At 41.7% G+C, this 18,471-nt stretch overlaps 2 protein-coding genes across 2 annotated transcripts; both read left to right on the forward strand.

Moving 5' to 3' along the window:
• The first annotated feature begins 9,294 nt into the window (after nucleotides 1-9,294).
• Nucleotides 9,295-10,290, forward strand: LOC115642741 (olfactory receptor 10A2-like). The gene has a single exon (XM_030546457.1). The coding sequence runs from the start codon at nucleotides 9,295-9,297 to the stop codon at nucleotides 10,288-10,290; it is 996 nt and encodes a 331-aa protein (XP_030402317.1).
• Nucleotides 10,291-16,287: 5,997 nt separating this feature from the next.
• Nucleotides 16,288-17,331, forward strand: LOC115642742 (olfactory receptor 10A7-like). The gene has a single exon (XM_030546458.1). The coding sequence runs from the start codon at nucleotides 16,288-16,290 to the stop codon at nucleotides 17,329-17,331; it is 1,044 nt and encodes a 347-aa protein (XP_030402318.1).
• The last annotated feature ends 1,140 nt before the right edge of the window (nucleotides 17,332-18,471 follow it).

Here is an 18,471-nt window from a genome sequence, read left to right on the forward strand (position 1 = left end):
AAAGTTGAAAAAGCTACTAGGGGGGAAGCTGTTCTAAACTTGATTTTAACAAATAGGGAGGAACTTGTTGAGAATTTGAAAGTAGAAGGAAGCTTGGGTGAAAGTGATCATGAAATCATAGAGTTTGCAATTCTAAGGAAGGGTAGAAGGGGGTACAGCAAAATAGAGACAATGGATTTCAGGTAGGCGGATTTTGGTAAGCTCAGAGAGCTGATAGGTAAGGTCCCATGGGAATCAAGACTGAGGGGAAAAACAACTGAGGAGAGTTGGCAGTTTTTCAAAGGGACGCTATTAAGGGCCCAAAAGCAAGCTATTCCGATGGTTAGGAAAGATAGAAAATGTGGCAAAAGACCACCTTGGCTTAACCACGAGATCTTGCGTGACCTACAAAATAAAAAAGCGTCATATAAAAAATGGAAACTAGGTCAGATCACAAAGGACGAATATAGGCGAATAACACAGGAATGCAGAGGCAAGATTAGAAAGGCAAAGGCACAAAATGAGCTCAAACTAGCTATGGAAATAAAGGGAAACAAGAAGACTTTTTATCAATACATTAGAAGCAAGAGGAAGACCAAGGACAGGGTAGGCCCACTGCTCAGTGAGGAGGGGGAAACAGTAACAGGAGACTTGGAAATGGCAGAGATGCTTAATGACTTCTTTGTTTCGGTCTTCACTGAGAAGTCTGAAGGAATGTCTAGTATAGTGAATGCTTACGGGAATAGGGTAGGTTTAGAAGATAAAATAAAAAAAGAGCAAGTAAAAAATCACTTAGAAAAGTTAGATGCCTGCAAGTCACCAGGGCCTGATGAAATGCATCCTAGAATACTCAAGGAGTTAATAGAGGAGGTATCTGAGCCTCTAGCTATTATCTTTGGGAAATCATGGGAGACGGGGGAGATTCCAGAAGACTGGAAGGGAGCAAATATAGTGCCCATCTATAAAAAGGGAAATAAAAACAACCCCGGAAACTACAGACCAGTTAGTTTAACTTCTGTGCCAGGGAAGATAATGAAGCAGGTAATTAAAGAAATCATCTGCAAACACTTGGAAGGTGGTAAGGTGATAGGGAATAGCCAGCATGGATTTGTAAAGAACAAATCATGTCAAACTAATCTGATAGCATTCTTTGATAGGATAACGAGCCTTGTGGATAAGGGAGAAGCGCTGGATGTGATATACCTAGACTTTAGTAAGGCATTTGATACAGTCTCGCATGATATCCTTATCGATAAACTAGGCAAATACAATTTAGATGGGGCTACTATAAGGTGGGTGCATAACTGGCTAGATAACCGTACTCAGAGAGTAGTTATTAATGGCTCCCAATCCTGCCGGAAAGGTATAACAAGTGGGGTTCCGCAGGGGTCTGTTTTGGGACCGGCTCTGTTCAATATCTTCATCAACGATTTAGATGTTGGCATAGAAATTACGCTTATTAAGTTTGCGGACGATACCAAACTGGGAGGGATTGCAACTGCTTTGGAGGACAAGGTCAAAATTCAAAATGATCTGGACAAATTGGAGAAATGGTCTGAGATAAATAGGATGAAGTTCAATAAAGATAAATGCAAAGTGCTCCACTTAGGAAGGAACAATCAGTTTCACACATACAGAATGGGAAGAGACTGTCTAGGAAGGAGTATGGCAGAAAGAGATCTAGGGGTCATAGTAGACCACAAGCTTAATATGAGTCAACAATGTGATACTATTGCAAAAAAAGCAAACGTGATTCTGAGATGCATTAACAGGTGTGTTGTAAACAAGACACAAGAAGTCATTCTTCCGCTTTACTCTGCGCTGGTTAGGCCTCAACTGGAGTATTGTGTCCAGTTCTGGGCACTGCATTTCAAGAAAGATGTGGAGAAATTGGAAAGGGTCCAGAGAAGAGCAACAAGAATGATTAAAGGTCTTGAGAACATGACCTATGAAGGAAGGCTGAAGGAATTGGGTTTGTTTAGTTTGGAAAAGAGAAGACTGAGAGGGGACATGATAGCAGTTTTCAGGTATCTAAAAGGGTGTCATCAGGAGGAGGGAGAAAACTTGTTCACCTTAGCCTCCAATGATAGAACAAGAAGCAATGGGCTTAAACTGCAGCAAGGGAGATTTAGGTTGGACATTAGGAAAAAGTTCCTAACTGTCAGGGTAGTTAAACACTGGAATAGATTGCCTAGCGAAGTTGTGGAATCTCCATCTCTAGAGATATTTAAGAGTAGATTAGATAAATGTCTAGTAGGGATGGTCTAGACAGTATTTGGTCCTGCCATGAGGGCAGGGGACTGGTCTCGATGACCTCTTGAGGTCCCTTCCAGTCCTAGAGTCTATTAGTCTATGAGTCTATGAGTTTTGGGCAGATAGATGCTTTTGAAAATCCCACTGGGTTCCAAAATACCTTTCAAAAACTGGCCCCTCATCTGTTGATGTGCTTTTAAAGAATGTGTTAGGTACTTGTTTGCATCTTCAGAAGCCTGAATACCTTTGAAAGTCTGACTCTTAGCTGCTTAAGGATAATTGGAAATGAATGGGGCTTAGGTTCCTAAATCTCATAGGTAAGTTTGCAAAAATTTGCTCTAACGGGATTGTCTAAGGGTATGTAAGGAACTAGTTGAAGCAATCTCAGAACCGTTAGCGGTTACTGCGTTTTCTGTAGTATTTTCATTAAGTCTCTGTTTGCCTCTGTTTCTCTCATACTTTGTGTTGCTATACATTGGGTGCAAAAGGGTTACATCTGCTCTTGGGGCAGCAAAGGAAGTATGAGGCGTTTGTGTTGTCTTGCTTTTTGGAGTAGACTGAATGGGTCATTAAAGGGCTGGCCCAGGCTAACCCCTACCAGTGGAAAATCCATGAAAACAGTGAAACTCCCAATAGCCAGAACAAAGATGCCTAGCAACCAATAACCAGGTTTTCTCCCACTTCTCGATAGGGAAGTGTCATAAACAGATAGTTAAGGGTTAATAGAACAGAAGTACTTCATGTCTCTTTTGCCTGTAAAGGGTTAACAAGTTCAGTGAACCTGGCTGTCACCTGATCAGAGGACCAATCAGGGGACAGGATACTTTCAAATCTTGAGAGAGGGAAGTTTTTGTGTATGTGCTGTTAGTTTTTGGTTGTTGTTCTCTCTGGGTTCTGAGAGTGACCAGACGTGTAACCAGGTTTCTTTCCAATTTCTCTGATACAATCTCTTATATATCCAGAATAGTAAGTACTAGGTAGATAAGGCGAGTTAGGCTTATGTTTGTTTTCTTTATTTGCAAATGTATATTTGGCTGGAAGGAGTTCAAATGTGTATTTGGCTGGAAGGAGTTCAAATTTATATTTTGCTGAAAGGATTTTAATTTGTACTTGTATACTTAGACTGGGAGGGTATTCCCAGTGTCTATAGCTGGAAGACCCTGTAACATATTCCATCTTAAATTTACAAAGATAATTTTTACTGTTTTTTCTTTCTTTAATTAAAAGCTTTTCTTGTTTAAGAACCTGATTGTTTTTTTATTCTGGTGAGACCCCAGGGGACTGGGTCTGGATCCACCAGGGAATTGGTGGGGAGAAAGGAGGGAAGGGGGAGAGAAAGGTTAATTTTCTCTCTATGTTAGGATTACTTTCTCTCTCAGAGAGAGTCTGGGAGGGGGAGAGAGAAGGAGGGGGGAAGATGGATTTTCCTCTCTGTTTTAAGATTCAAGGAGTTTGAATCACAGTGATCTTCCAGGGTAACCCAGAGAGGGGAAGCCTGGGAGAGGCAACGGTGAGGGAAAGGGTTTACTTTCCTTATGTTAATATCCAGAGGGACTGGGTCTTGGGGGTCCCAGGCCAGGTTTTGGGGGGACCAGAGTGTACCAGGCACTGGAATTCCTGGTTGGTGGCAGCGCTACAAGTACTAAGCTGGTAATTGAGCTTAGAGGAATTCATGCTGGTACCCCATCTTTTGGACGCTAAGGTTCAGAGTGGGGAATTATGTCATGACAGGAAGTCAAGGAGAGGCCCAGCCTGAGAATAGAGAGGTAGCGGAAGGGAGAGCAGTTGGTTTTGGGAGTGGGAAAGGGACTGAGAGAGAGAGACAGCAATTGGAATGAGTCCATAGTAGATTGGCTCGGTGGTGGCACTGGCTAGGCCAGCATGGAATATGTCTTAACCTTTCTTTCCCTATGATAACCTATGGACTTTCTGAGTCTGTATACCAGAGGACTAATACATGGTTACCTTGTTTTGGAAGAACTGCCTGCTATCACTGCAAATACTCACTGAGAGCATTGCGCCCTGAAGGGATACAGTGTAAGCCACTGCAGGAGTCTGGCTAGGCTGGATTCACTGAGGGGAGTCATGGACAGAGAAGGGGGTTGTTGGTCTCAAAGGCCCAGCCTTACTTGGGGGACACAGGCCTCAATGTGGAAGCTTGGAGACTGGCACAGTCTGGGGCATAGACCAGACCCTGTGTATCTGTGACACTAGGGTACTTAAGGAACTAGCTGAAGCAATCATGAAACCATTAGAAATTATCTTCTAGAACTCATGGAGGACCGATGAGGTCCCTCAGGACTGGAGAAGGGCAAACATGCTACTTATTTCTAAAAGGGGGAAGAGGACCCAGGCAATTATAGACTAATAAGCCTTTGATACCTGGAAAGATTCCGGTATAAATGATTAAACGTTCAATTTGTATGCACCTCGGGGATAACAGGCTTATAAGCAAGAGTCAGCATGGATTTGTCATTAACAAATCATGCCAAACTGACCTAATTTCCTTCTTTGACAGGATTACTGCCCTAGGGATTGGTGAGGAATCAGTAGAAATGTTATATCTTGCTCGACTCAGTCCCACATGACATTCTCGTAAGCAAACTAGGGAAATGTGGTCTAGATAAAATCACTATAAAGTTGGTGCACAACTGGTTGACAGATAGTACTCATAGAGTAGTTATCAATGGTTCACTTTCCAAGTGGGAGAGTGTATCTAGTAGAGTCCCACAGGGGTCACTCCTGGGTCTGTTAAATATTTTTGTTATTGACTTGCATAATTGAGTGGAGAGCCTGCTTATAAGATTTTAAATTGAGACCAAGCTAGTAGGGGTTGCAAGCACTTTGGGGAACAGGATTAGAATTCAAAAGAATCTGGGCAAATTAGAGAATTTGTCTGAAACCGACAGGATGAAATTCAATAAAGACAAATGGAAAGGCAATAAAATTCAATAAATTCAATAAAGAAAAATGCATTTAGGAATGAAAAATCCAATCCAAGATTACAAAATGGGGAATAACAGGCTAGGCGGTAGCACTGCTGAAAAGGATCTGGAGGTTATAGTGGATCACAAATTGAATATGAGTCAAAAACGTGATGCAGTTGTGAAAGAGGCTACTGTCATTCTGGGATTTAACAGGAGTGTCATATGTAAGACACAGGAGGTAATTGTCCCGCAGTACTCACCACTGGTCAGGACTCATTTCATGTATTGTGTCCAGTTCTGAATGCCACACTTTAGGGAAAATGTGGACAAACAGGAGAGAGTCCAGAGGAGAGCAGCAAAAGTGATAAAAGGTTTAGAAAACCTGACCTATTGAGGAAAGATTAAATAAACTGAGCATGTTTAGTCTTGAAAAAAGAAGACTGAGGAGGGACCAGATAACCATCGCCAAATATGTTAAGGACTGTTATAAAGAGGACAGTGATCAATTGTTCTCCGTGTCCACCGAGGATAGGTCAATAAGAAATGGGCTTAATCTGCAGCAAGGGAGACTTAGGTTAGATATTAGGAAAAAGTTTCCAACGATGAGGGTAGTTGAGTTCTGGAATTGGCTTCCAAGAGAGGGTTGTGGAATCTCTGTCATTGGAGGTTTATAAAAACAGATTGGATGGTCAGGGATGGTCTAGGTCAACTTGTTCCTGCCTCAGCACAAAGGGCTGGACTTGTTTATCTTCTCAAAGTCCCTTCCAGCCTCATGTTACTGTGTTCTGTAACGTGTGAACTACAAAGGACTCACATTGACTCTCAGATCCCCCGTGAACCTGCAAGGGTAGCATTTTGGGGGTGGGGTGGGGTGGGGAACTGGAAATCTAACCCAAAGCTCATTGAAGTCAGTGGAGGACTTTCTGCTGATTATGTTGCATTTTGGATAAGGGCCTGCCTTTGTGAACTGAGCCCATTTGATCTAGAATCTGAGCTACACAAAAAGACTCAGCTCCATGGTGCCATTATTCTGAAGTCCTTCTTCGAGTCACTGCAGATTTGAGGTATCCTGGCTGGATACATAGTCTAAGGGAGTTAGATGCTCCCAACTTCTATTTAATTTTGCTGTGAATTAAGTGCCTAACTCTCACATACCTTGGCTGCTTTGAAAATCCCAGCCTGTGATCTTTATTTTTCTCTGGGGTTGTGATTCTGCTGAGCAGAGGAAAGATGGTCCAAGTGGCTAGGGTGTTAGTTTAGGACTTGAAAGACCAGGCTTCAGGTTCTCTGTGTGAACTTAGGCAAATCACTTTAGGTGGGACTGAGAGAGGTACTTAGGTGCGTAAATCCCCATTTTCATCTCCACTATGATTCACAAAACTCCCAATGAGCCCTATAGGTACCGAAACTCACCCAACGCCCAAGGATTCTTAGTACCAGTTCCCTTAGCACATAAGTTTCTCACTCTAGTCATGTGCATTTCTGCCTTACCTCCCACATAAGTTCCAGAAGGGATCCATGAACTGGGGGAAGATAGGTATTTATCTGCCCAACTTGCGTACTAGACCCAATCCATCTCAAAGACCACTTATCAGATTGGATCCCAATCAAAAGATGTCTGCTGCTGTTTCCCTAATAGCTTTTCCTCAGTGGTTAGAGCATTCACTGGGGATGTGGGAGGTTCAATTCTCCCTCATCCAAGATGGCTGTATTTTAAAGAAGCCTTTTTGAAGGCACAGGAACAAATCATCCTGATGTGCAGAAAGAATAGCAAATATGGCAGGTGAACAGCTTGGCTTAACAGAGAAGTCTTAGGTGAGCTTAAATACAAAAAGGAAGCTTATTAGAAGTGGAAACTTGGACAGATGACTATGGAGGACTATAAAAATGTTGCTCAAGCATGCAGGGGTATAATCAGGAAGACCCTCACATCCCACAGCAGTGTTCTAACCACTGGGCTAAAAGTTATAAGGTGAGTGGAGGCTCCAACCTCCTGCTTCAGACATTTTGTGGGTAGCGAGGCAGGCACCTAGCTCAATGTCACAAGAAACAACTGAGATCCCCAAGCTGCCTGTTACGAGGAGAGGGGCTCCTGGCTGTGAATCTCAAGCAGAGAGAGGCACCTCCACACAGCCTGACTCAGGCAGCTATCTCCAGGAGACTAAGGGCAGAGCTAAGGAGGCTCCCACCACTTAGCTTAGGTATCTTCCCGCCTAGCGTATGTGCTTTTTGTAGATCATGCTGTAAGGTGTCTATCTCTCTCCATACATTGTATAGACAGCCCAGGCACCTAGCTTAGACTTTGTAGATCACAGAGTTGTTCCTGTGATTTTCTAGGTGCCTGGAAGTTAGGTGTTGTGAGCATCACAACGCCTCTATCCCTTTGTGAAGATTGTGAGTGGCTTAGATACTACCAGGATGGAGACTATCATAAAGAGGCTTCAATTAAGTCAGTTTGCTGTTCTTCTTAGGGTATTTAATACTCAGTTCATTAATATTTATACATTACATAATCAGGATCACCAACCCTAACAATTCAAGAATCATGAGACAGGCCCCCAAAATCACGAGATTTTCAAAAATAATGATTGTTAGGTGTGTATTATTTCCCTTCCAGTGTCAGAGTCATTAGGAATTACTTTTTCAAGCTTTTTCTACAACCATGAAGGCTACAAATGTTTTGTTGTTTGTTTTTATTGAAAGCTTGGATTGTCACCTAATCATGTGCCTCCAGGAGCCGGGGCTTTATGTAAATAGCATGAGACTCATGATAAAATTGCAAGAGTTGGCGACAAGGCCTAACTCTAACTCAACAGTCTCCAAGGTATAGTGGTATCTGCAACCTACAGCTTCCTGCAGTCCGGAACCAACTTTCCAAAATAGCCAATGAGCTGTTATCTCATTAACCCACCAATGACTGTAGGAGCTGCTCCACATAACCATGTGGTGAATTGGGAAGAAGCTTGGTGTGGAATTGGTGTGAGGGATTTCAGATGAGGTCTTGAAGAATTCTTCTTTTCACTATAATGTGGCAGAACTTTTCTTTTCAGCCTCTGGGGAATGCATCCCAGGGGCCATGTGAAAAAAAAAATACCTGGAGGAATATATAAATCAGATGGCACAGCTAGCTCTGTTTAGACATGGATAATAATGCTCCTTGCGGAATGAATGAAGAAGGCAAATGAAGCAAATTGAGGAGGAGAGCTTATAAAGATCTAGGAAGCCAAACCAAACCAGAATAGCATTGTGTAGGGCAAGCTTTCAGGGGGGTTGTGAGGATAAAATCCATGAATAATTGTGAGGTGTTTGACTACTCCAATAATGGGGGACACATAGGATAGTGAGATACACTGATGTAGCCAACAATCAGTTTAATTGAATATATACACACATTACAGGAACATGTACACACATTAAGAAGTGAAATGCCTTCTTCAACCATCTGAGATGGAAAATCTGAATGCACAGAGATTCCTGATCAGCCAGTTATAAAGGTAATCTATCTATCTATCTATCTATCTATCTATCTATCTATCATGTTACATGTAGAAACAAAAACAACGAGGAGTCCAGTGGCACCTTAAAGACTAACAGATTTATTTGGGCATAAGCTTTCAGAGTTAAAAAACCCACTTCTTTAGATGCAAGGTTTTTCACTCATGAAAGCTTATGCCCAAATAAATGTGTTAGTCTTTAAAGTGCCACTGGACTCCTTGTTGTTTTTGTGGATACAGTCTAACACGGCTACCCCTTGATACTGTAGTATTGGAGGGAGACAAGGCGAGTGAGGTAATATCTTTTATTGGACCAACTTCTGTTGGTGAGAGAGAGAAGTTTTCAGCTTACACAGTGCTACCAAAGGTATCTATCAGTCACACACTCTCTCTCTCTCCAATGCTTCCTCTTGTTTGCCGTCAGAGATATCTAACACACTATATAAAACATCCCCTGTATAATTTATATATTATTTAATTATAACTTGTAAATTAAAGGAGGACACACAGAAATTTTGTATGATTGCACTTTTATTATTTACAAATCCAAATAAAGGGCAATAAATAAAAAGCTTTAGTTGGGTTACATTTATAACTTCTGTTATTACTATTATTTCTTTATTTGCATCTAGAAATAAATAATGGAGGACCCTGGAATTGAAAATGAAACCATTGTGGGCACATTGATACTCCTGGGCTTTGACGATTTCCATGATCTGCAGATTTTCCTCTTTCCCCTCTTCTTCATGGTGTATCTAGCGACCACGGCGGGGAATATCCTTATTATAATCACAATAGCAGCTGATCGCAGTCTTCACACTCCTATGTACTTCTTCCTGGGTAACCTCTCCTTCCTGGAGATCCTGTACACCTCTAACATTGCCCCTAGGATGCTTGTGGACTTACTGAGACAGGACAAATGTATTTCCTTTACCAGCTGTATCACACAGTTATACGTCTTCTGTGCATTAGGGACTGTTGAGTGTTTTCTCCTGATGCTCATGTCTTATGATCGGTACCTGGCCATTTGTCAGCCTCTGCACTATGCAGACTCAATGAACTGGAATCTTTGTATTAAGCTGGCTGCTGGCACATGGGTTTGGGGATTTCTGTTGGCTGCTGTGTTGCAATTGCTTCTGGAAAAATCTTTAACTCTTTGTGGCCCTAATGAAATTGACCATTTCTTTTGTGACTTGACGCCATTGCTGAAATTGTCCTGTTCTGACACCTACATGGTGAAGGTAGCGATTTTTGTCTCATGTTGCATTGTATCACTGATCCCCTTCCTTCTGACCATCACATCTTACATTCATATCCTCCTGGCTGTCCTCAAAATCCCATCAAAGCGTGGGAAGCAGAGGACGTTCTCCACCTGTAGTTCTCACCTCATAGTAGTCACCACTTTCTATGGGACGCTGACCGTTACATACATTGTGTCCACGGGATCTCAGTCCATTCATCTCAACAAAATCCTTTCCCTGCTCTATGTCGTTGTGACTCCACTGTTCAATCCCATTGTGTATAGTCTGAGGAACAAGGAGGTTAAAGAAGCATTGAGGAAACTCATAAGCAAGGTCATCCCTTTCCCTGACTGGTCAAATATTCCTCACCAATTCTTCTTTACAAGAAAAGCCTGAATTTTTTTTCAGTGAAAGTGGATAGTTTTTAGGAACATGTCAATTTTGACAAATGCATAATTTTCACTCCGGAAAGCCTTTCAACTGAACATTTTCAACAAGTTCCATTCATTAAGACTCACATCCACCAAAGGACTAAGGCACTAGCGTGACAGATATTAAACCCCATTTCTTTGGAGACCGTATTAAATTAAGTTTATGGATACTCAAAGATTGAAGCTAGTTCCAGGGGAAAGGTTGCCACAGCTTCTCCAAGAACCAAAAACAGAGAGTGAGAGAGAGATTAAGGTGTCATCTCAGGTTGTAAACAACCCCAGACAGACTCTTGCATATACTGGTTCAGACTGGGTTTTCTAGAGACCAACATACCAAGAAAGGCCTTTTAGTATAAAAAGACTGAGTTTAAACTGACTCAACTTGGTCTTTTGATTCAGAAATCAGACAGGACCCTCTTTCAAAGAGGCCCCCAACCCTTTCAGAAGAGTTGGATGAACTTTGTCCTATTAGGAACCCGTAAGTTTGATGGGTGACCTCTGGTAAGCTTTGAGCATATGTAACTCACACACCACCTGAGTGTGTTGCTCTGTCTCATACGGTGGCACCGAGACCACTTAGAGAGAGATTAATGAGTCTGCTACAGCTTTAGCTAAGGGCCATGTGGCTTTTAGCTTGTGCAGTAGAGGGTCATGTGTTTAGCTCCGGAGACCCCAGGTTCGATCCTACCTGCTGAACATATAACATATGAATTTTTATTGTTTTTTTTAATGTTGTCTCTGTGATGCTTTACCCCAATAATAAATGCATTTTGCTTCATGAAGGCTGATTGGTGCCTGGGATACACTGTTGTAGTCTCTGGGTAAAGGCTGATCGCAGGAGCTTGACCCTGATCAGTCCTGCTGGGGAAAGCCCAGTGAGGTGTAGAGGGACTGCAGGCCTAAACCCCGGGTCTGGAGGGAGACAAACATGAGACCCCACTGCAGAGAGGGCAACTGGGAGCGTGAAACTTTAAGGAGGTGCCTGTGAAGAAGACCAGGTGTGAAGTGGAGTCAAAAGTGCAGTTAACTCTGAAAGTGACACCTCGCTTCCCACCTTAGGTACCTAAGTCTAACATTTAGGTGCCACTGAGGTCCTCCAAAACCCTGCTAAGGTGCTGCCTGACCCTGCAGGCCCAAAATACCCCTTGTCACCTACATTTGGCAGTTAAAGTCCCTGAGGGAGCTTAAATTTTTGTCATTGGGCATGCACCCTGCTGCCTCTCTCACACCTAAGCCCCACTGGGCTCCTCAAACCAGGTGAAACTAGATGTTGCACTGCCCATCTCACCTGATCTGGTAGGTGTTCTCCACCTCACCCCTAACTCCACATAACATGTCTGTGGGGGAGGAGAAGAGGCGTAGGCAATTTCCCTTATGGAACTCATGTGGGATATGGGCAACCCCCAGTTCAATCCCTTTCTCTATTTGATGAAGAGTGGGGATTTGAATAGGCAACCCACCTCAAAGGAAAGTGCTTAACCGCTGGACGGACACAGAGCCATTCTCATTCTCCTTTTGGCCCAAAGCATATTTATTTATGCATAGTGAAACCATTTCACCAGGAAGGACCCACTTCATACTATTTCATAGTCCAGTGGTTACAGCACTCATCTAAGAGGTGGAAGTGCTCTAACTTCAAATTCCTTAACCACATCAGGCAAGGAAGGGAACTGAACTGGTGTCTCTCACATCCCTATGTTTGTTCCTTAACCACTAGATTAGCGGCTATAAAGGGGCAGGACTTCTCATTCATATCTGTCCCCCATCCCCAGTCATTTTGCTTGGGGTTAAATATGGGCTGAAGCCTTTCTCATAAGAAACAGCTTTGTCACCTGACTCCAGGACATGGTTCCCAGCTGGGGATCCCAAGCAGAAACAGATGCCTCCCTCTAACTTGGACTTAGGTGCCTAACTCCCCAAAGGGATGCAGTTTATGACATATCAGCATCTGTTATTGGCTAGTTTAGGGAGCGTGCTGCTCAGTGTGCTGATTTTTGTGGATAGCATTGCTAGGTGTCTCTCTTTCCTCATGCATTGCATAGGTAGCCAGGCACCTTAGCCACAGTTTGTGAATTCACCGGGTAGCTAGGTGCAACACCAAAGTGCCTTTGAGGATCCGGGCCTAACCCTTCTTTCTCCTCTTGCTTTGCATTGGGTACATGAAATCCTTGTCAGGGATCTACATAATGTACTTTAATAACCTCTAGAAATGATAGAGGAGAGTCAACATCTGAGGAGGTGCATATGGAAAGACCAGAAGGAGGATATAGGTGCAAGCAACCTCGTAACTCTGACTCCAAACTGAACTGTTTTTCCAACAAAAAATTAGGTTTGGGACTAAATGAAAATGTTGTGCAAACTGTATGCTTTCATCAAAAACATTTAAATTTTAGTTGGAAAATAGAATGCCAGGCAGCTTTTATGGAAGCTTTTGAACAAAACTGTTTTTCTTTTCTAAAATTTTTTTTGTATATTAAGTTTTTCGCCAAAAAAATTGTGTTTATATAAGAAAAATAGGTTGATGTTCTGTTTTTTGTTTTTTTGATGCAAAGTTAAAATTTTCTGCAGAACAAACAGCATTTTCGGAGCAGCATTAATTTCAAATCAATATTTTTTAACATTTTTGTTTCAGAATCAAATTGAGATTAATTATCTAATATTTTAATGTACCCAAAAATATGTAAGAATAATGATGGTTATCTTAGGATGGGGAAAAAAAGAAAATTTGGAAGATGCAGTCAATTTTTCTGCTAAAAGTTAAGTTTCAGAATAAAATGGGATTTTTTGTTATAAAAACATTGTGTGAAAAAATCATCTATTTCATTCTGTTGTACTCTATTCTACTGATTCATTTAAATGTCATTTTGTTTTCAGAGATGGAGATTTTCAAAGACACGAATGGCAACTAGTCACCTAGAAGCGTTTGACTTTTCCTGGGAGTCTGGTGCTTAACTACCATTTGTGCTTTTGAAAAATCTACTGAGCAATCATACACATTATGCTCTGTCTCTATCTCTCGTGTGAAGACATTGCTTTCACTTTTTTCCCCTTTAATTGAAACTGAAAGCCATTTTGAACAGAAGGTGCTTGGCTTGCTTTTTGTGTATGATAAGACACCTGACTCTAGGAGAGTGCTTATGGTTGTGGGTGCTAAGCAGAAATAGGTGCCAACTTCCCGAAGAGGGACGGAGCCTGAGACACCCTCCTCTCATCAGCATCTGGCTTAGTGTGGGAACCACCCAGGTTGCTGGGTTTTTGGATCCCATTTTTAGGTGCCCATCTGTCTCTGTGCATTACATAGGCAGCCTCGACACCTAACTCAGATTTTTCTATTGTCTAGGTGCCTAAAGATTAGACATCATAATGCTCAGCAGTCTGATTCCTAATATATCCCCTAGTGGGTGTGGAAAATGTGGGGAATTCCCGTATGGCTTCTGTACCAGCCCCCTTGGCGTCACTACCCCTTCGGGGAAAGAAATGATGTTCTCCCTGGGACATGAGAGAGCAGGCTACATGTCGGCGACGTAGAGCCACTAGAACTGTCTGGGCTGTAATCGATAAATATCAGTGGAGAATCTGGAAAGACAATGGGAAGCCTTAATTGCTGAAAGCTAGGTACTCTCCCCCTCGCAAGGAAGCAAAGTAAAAACCCTGAGATGGGGAGTAAAGGGAGAAGGTGTCAGATGTCTGTGTTAAGAACTGGGCTCACTGAAACTCAGCCGCTCAGTGGGGACTGAGAGACGAAGGGGATGGGGAGAGGTTGAGCCAAAATACACCTTCCAACAGTATGGCTCAGAGGAGCCCTGACTCTGGCCAGTGTGAACTCTCTCTTAGCCTTTGCTTCATAATGCTAACCTAAGGGCTTTCAGATGCTGTAGGCTACATGAATGGTCACCGTATTCTGAAAGGGCTGTCTGTTGTCATCGCGGATACTGAGAGCGTTGTGCTCTGAAGGGGCCGGGCAAGTCTGGCTTGGCTGCACTCACTCAGGGAGCCACACAGAGAGATGGATATTTCTGATGACTACAGGCTCAGTTTCAGAGTGGTGGAGGCCAGAGGATTTCCCCAGTGAGCCAATGTGTGTCCTTAGGGTCCAGTACCCTAAAGGGGCACTCCCAGGAGACTGGTTAAAGGTTAGAACATAGACCAGACCTTGTTAATCTGTGACAGTGAGATTTTTCATAGCACCTCAGCAGGGCAGGTGCCTACCCTCATTTGTTATGTACCCAGCAGGATCTTGAAGCAGGTAAATATCATAAAAAATCTGGTCCTAAGTCACTTAGGGGTTTTAAAATTGTACCTAAATCTAATTGAACGACAGTGAGAGTTGGGTGTATAAACCCCTCAGATCTCTTAGGAAATCAAGTCCCTACATTGACGTTAGTGGAGTTGTGTCAATGGAGAAACAGTGTGAATGAGAGGAAAATTAGGTCCAGTTTGTTGCAAAACCACCTACTTCCTTCCTCAATGTTCCTCATTGCTCTGAGGTGTGGATAACGAGGAGGAATTTAGATAGATAGATAGATAGATAGATAGATAGATAGATAGATAGATAGATGCAAAATTGATGCAGGCACTTTACTATTTTTAAGGACTTTCCAACATCCCTGAAGGAATGAAAGACATGGAGCTCATCTTTATTGACATCTAAGCATCCCAATCCATGTTGTAATACAGTGGGTTGGGGGAATGTAATCACCTTAATTCCCTTCTCATAGCCCATTGTTAGGGTGCTAGCCATCTGCGCAGAGGTGAATCTGGCCTTCTGTGAGAAAGATAGCTAGATTAAGCCAAAAGGGGCATAATTTTCACCTTTTAACTGCAACAGCTTAGTGTCTGATCCAGTGGGAACCATTCCATTGAGCTCAAAGGGCTTTGGACCAGGCCCTGAGATATGGTGGCTGAGAGGAGAATATCCCCACAAGACCTACTAATCTGGTTTAAATAACAGTACTGATCACACTCTATAAATAGTGTAATTAGTCCCTTTTGGGTTATCAGATGAGACAATATGTCTTTATATATTTCTGAGTTGGGACTGCTAATACACAATTCACTGTTTGAAGGTCAAAAATGGGGATGATGTATATTTTCATGTAACTTTTATTTACTTTAGAGGACAACATGCTGTGGGAAGAGGGAACCAGAGAAACAAGATTCTGATTGCTGGAGAGGTGAAAGCAAGGGTTACAATTACATATAAAGGCCACAGCCAAAAGGTAAAAGTGGCTTCAGTTGTTAATCAGGATAAATATAATCAGTCTTTTCTGGCATTTGTGAACAACAAGCAACTGAACCATAATACAAAATATACAGTAAAACTTTTGGGTTTGATTCTTTCCAATTTTGTATTCTGTATTGTCATTTACACCTGTTCAAAGCAAATGCATCAGTAGTGTAAAGTGCCATCAGGGGTGTAAATGGGTGGAGAATTCAGATTTGGTAGCATTTTATACCTATTTTGTATTAATTTCTGCGTTTCTGCATGGGGATAACTACCATAATAGTCTATATCATATTTAATACTATAGTCTATATTTATTATTCAGTTTCTAATTCATCGTACTTATTGTAGGTATGATAGATAGATAGATAGATAGATAGATAGATAGATAGATAGATAGATAGATAGATAGATAGATCTTTTGGATCTCTTCTTAAGCACTATTGAAGTAGACAAACAATCCTTCTAAATTTCGCCCATATTTTCTGATGATATTGAATGTGTGTATGGGGTATGTCGACATTCTTTCTCTTTAATTTTTTTTATTTCTAGGATTTGAGCTGGGAGTTTGGTTCAGATGAAGCATATTCTTGTCACCTGTACTACCTTTAAGGTGATTGTAATTGACGAGGTTCCATTAAATAATACCATTTATGAGATACTCTCTTGTTCAAAATGAATTATTTCAGTGATGTTCTCTGACCTGTGTTAAACAAGAGGTCAGAATATATAATCATAATGGTCTTTTCTGACCTTGAAATCTATGAATTACTTAATTTTCCATTGTGTCCATTTTCTTTTCTTCAGATGGAACATGTGGGTGTAACTGAAAAAGAGAATCAAACAGCCATCACAGAATTCATTCTTCTGGGGTTTGGAGACTTCCGTGAAATGCAGCCCTTACTCTTTGTGATATTTTTATTCATCTACACCATAACCATGTCCGGCAACATTGTAATTGTTCTGGTGATAGCAGCTGATCGCAATCTACATACCCCCATGTACTTCTTCCTGGGTAACTTATCTTTCCTGGAGATCTGCTACACCACCACCATTGTCCCCAAGATGCTAAGAAGTTTCCTTACAGTGAGGGAAGTGATTTTATTCATGGGTTGTGTAGCCCAGTTGTACATTTTTGGATCTTTGGCAGTCTCTGAGTGCCTCCTTTTATCAGTCATGTCCTACGATCAGTATTTAACTATATGCCATCCGTTGTCTTATGCATCCGTTATGAACTTTAAAGTTTGCCTTCAGCTAGCAGCTGGTTGTTGGATAACTGGCTTCCTGACTCCTATAGCAATGATGGTCTTGACTTTTATGTTGCCTTTCTGTGCTTCCAAGGAGGTTGGCCATTTCTTTTGTCATTTCATGCCTCTGTTAAAACTTTCCTGTACTGACACCCATTTGGTTGAATTTCTGTCTTTCACAGTGTCTGCCTGTGTGACCCTGGTCCCATTTTTACTAATCTTGACTTCCTACTATAAGATCATCTTGACCATCCAGAGGATTCCTTCCACCACTGGGAAGCAAAAAGCCTCCTTCACCTGCTCCTCACACCTCCCAGTTGTTTCGATTTTCTATGGCACTGTCATTATTGTTTATGTAGCTCCTGCAGGTAACCAGTCACCAGCTTTAAACGAGGCCTACTCCCTGCTCTATACAGTCATCTCTCCCATGTTCAACCCCCTCATCTACAGCCTGAGGAACAAGGAGGTCAAAGGTGCCCTGCAAAAGGTTGGAAGCAAAGTGTTCACTTTCCTAAAGAAGAGCAACATCCCGTAAGGTGACCCAAGTGACTGAAGTCAGAGAGCAGATAGCATTTCAGGTGTTCTGGAGGTTCAGTGGAGAGGAAGTCAAGAAGCCCTGAAAAAGTCTGCAGGTATAAGGAATGCTTTCAGAAATTTGATGTCTCTAAAGCAAAATTAGCAATGGATGTTAGCAATCAAGTGTGAATTTAAAAAAAAAGTCAAAATGACCAGCTCATGAAAGAACAACCCATAGGCAAAAGAGATTGACCATCCAATTTATTTGGCAAAACATTACAATAAATCAACATAAGTTCACAAATAACTCAGTCGAGGAAAACAAGAACTCCATTAAAAATTATCATTGCATTGGCTCTAATGAACAGCTGCGACAAGTCTACATGTCTTTTTCAAGAGATCAGAAACTATCCTATGCATCTCTGAACATTTCCTTCCATGAATAGTACTAATATATTTTTCTTTTTGAAGCTTTTTATTATGGCAAAGTTGCAATAAAACATTAACTTATTATATTATACATTACTTATTCAGGGTCAGGTTAATATTCAAAGAATCTGGCTCAAGATTCTGGCTTGCTGATTGGGGACCCTTTCTTCTCACAGAATCATAGAGCCATAGAGTTAGAAAGGACCACAAGGGTCATCTAGTCTAACCCTGACTAGCCTCTCTTTGGTACTTCACTTGTGTATGTACTTGGTGTGAAAGCCTTTCAATTACAAGGACAATCCATTTTTGACAATATCCCAGTTCCATAGGAGGAGACATCATATTTTTCCAATATTGTGCAATATAGAGTATTACTGCTATCAATTAAATAAAAGAAATTAACATGTTGTTCTGTTTAAAATGTAAAGCCTTTACTGGAGCATTAAGTAAGGAGTCCAGGGGATCTCTGGGAAACTGGCATTTTGTCATAAAGTGAATCTCTTTAATTACTTCCTCCCAAAATTGGCTAATTCCTATACACAATCACAACATGTGCAAGTATGTTCCCCTTTCCCTGCAACCTGTCCAACAGTGTACCTTCCTAGTAGCAAAAATGTGGTGGATGATAACTGGAGTCAAATGCCATATGCACATTAATTCATAAGCATTTTATTTATGAGCTACACAGATTGAAGATGTATATCTTCTTTCCTGTGTACCGACCCACTCA

This window comes from Gopherus evgoodei, unplaced genomic scaffold (assembly GCF_007399415.2).
Source record: "Gopherus evgoodei ecotype Sinaloan lineage unplaced genomic scaffold, rGopEvg1_v1.p scaffold_45_arrow_ctg1, whole genome shotgun sequence".
NCBI classification, from domain to species: domain Eukaryota; kingdom Metazoa; phylum Chordata; order Testudines; family Testudinidae; genus Gopherus; species Gopherus evgoodei.

Excerpts from the sequence above, each read along its gene's own strand:
- LOC115642741 (XM_030546457.1), top strand. The coding sequence starts at position 9,295 with ATGGAGGACCCTGGAATTGAAAATGAAACCATTGTGGGCACATTGATA.
- LOC115642742 (XM_030546458.1), top strand. The coding sequence starts at position 16,288 with ATGGTCTTTTCTGACCTTGAAATCTATGAATTACTTAATTTTCCATTG.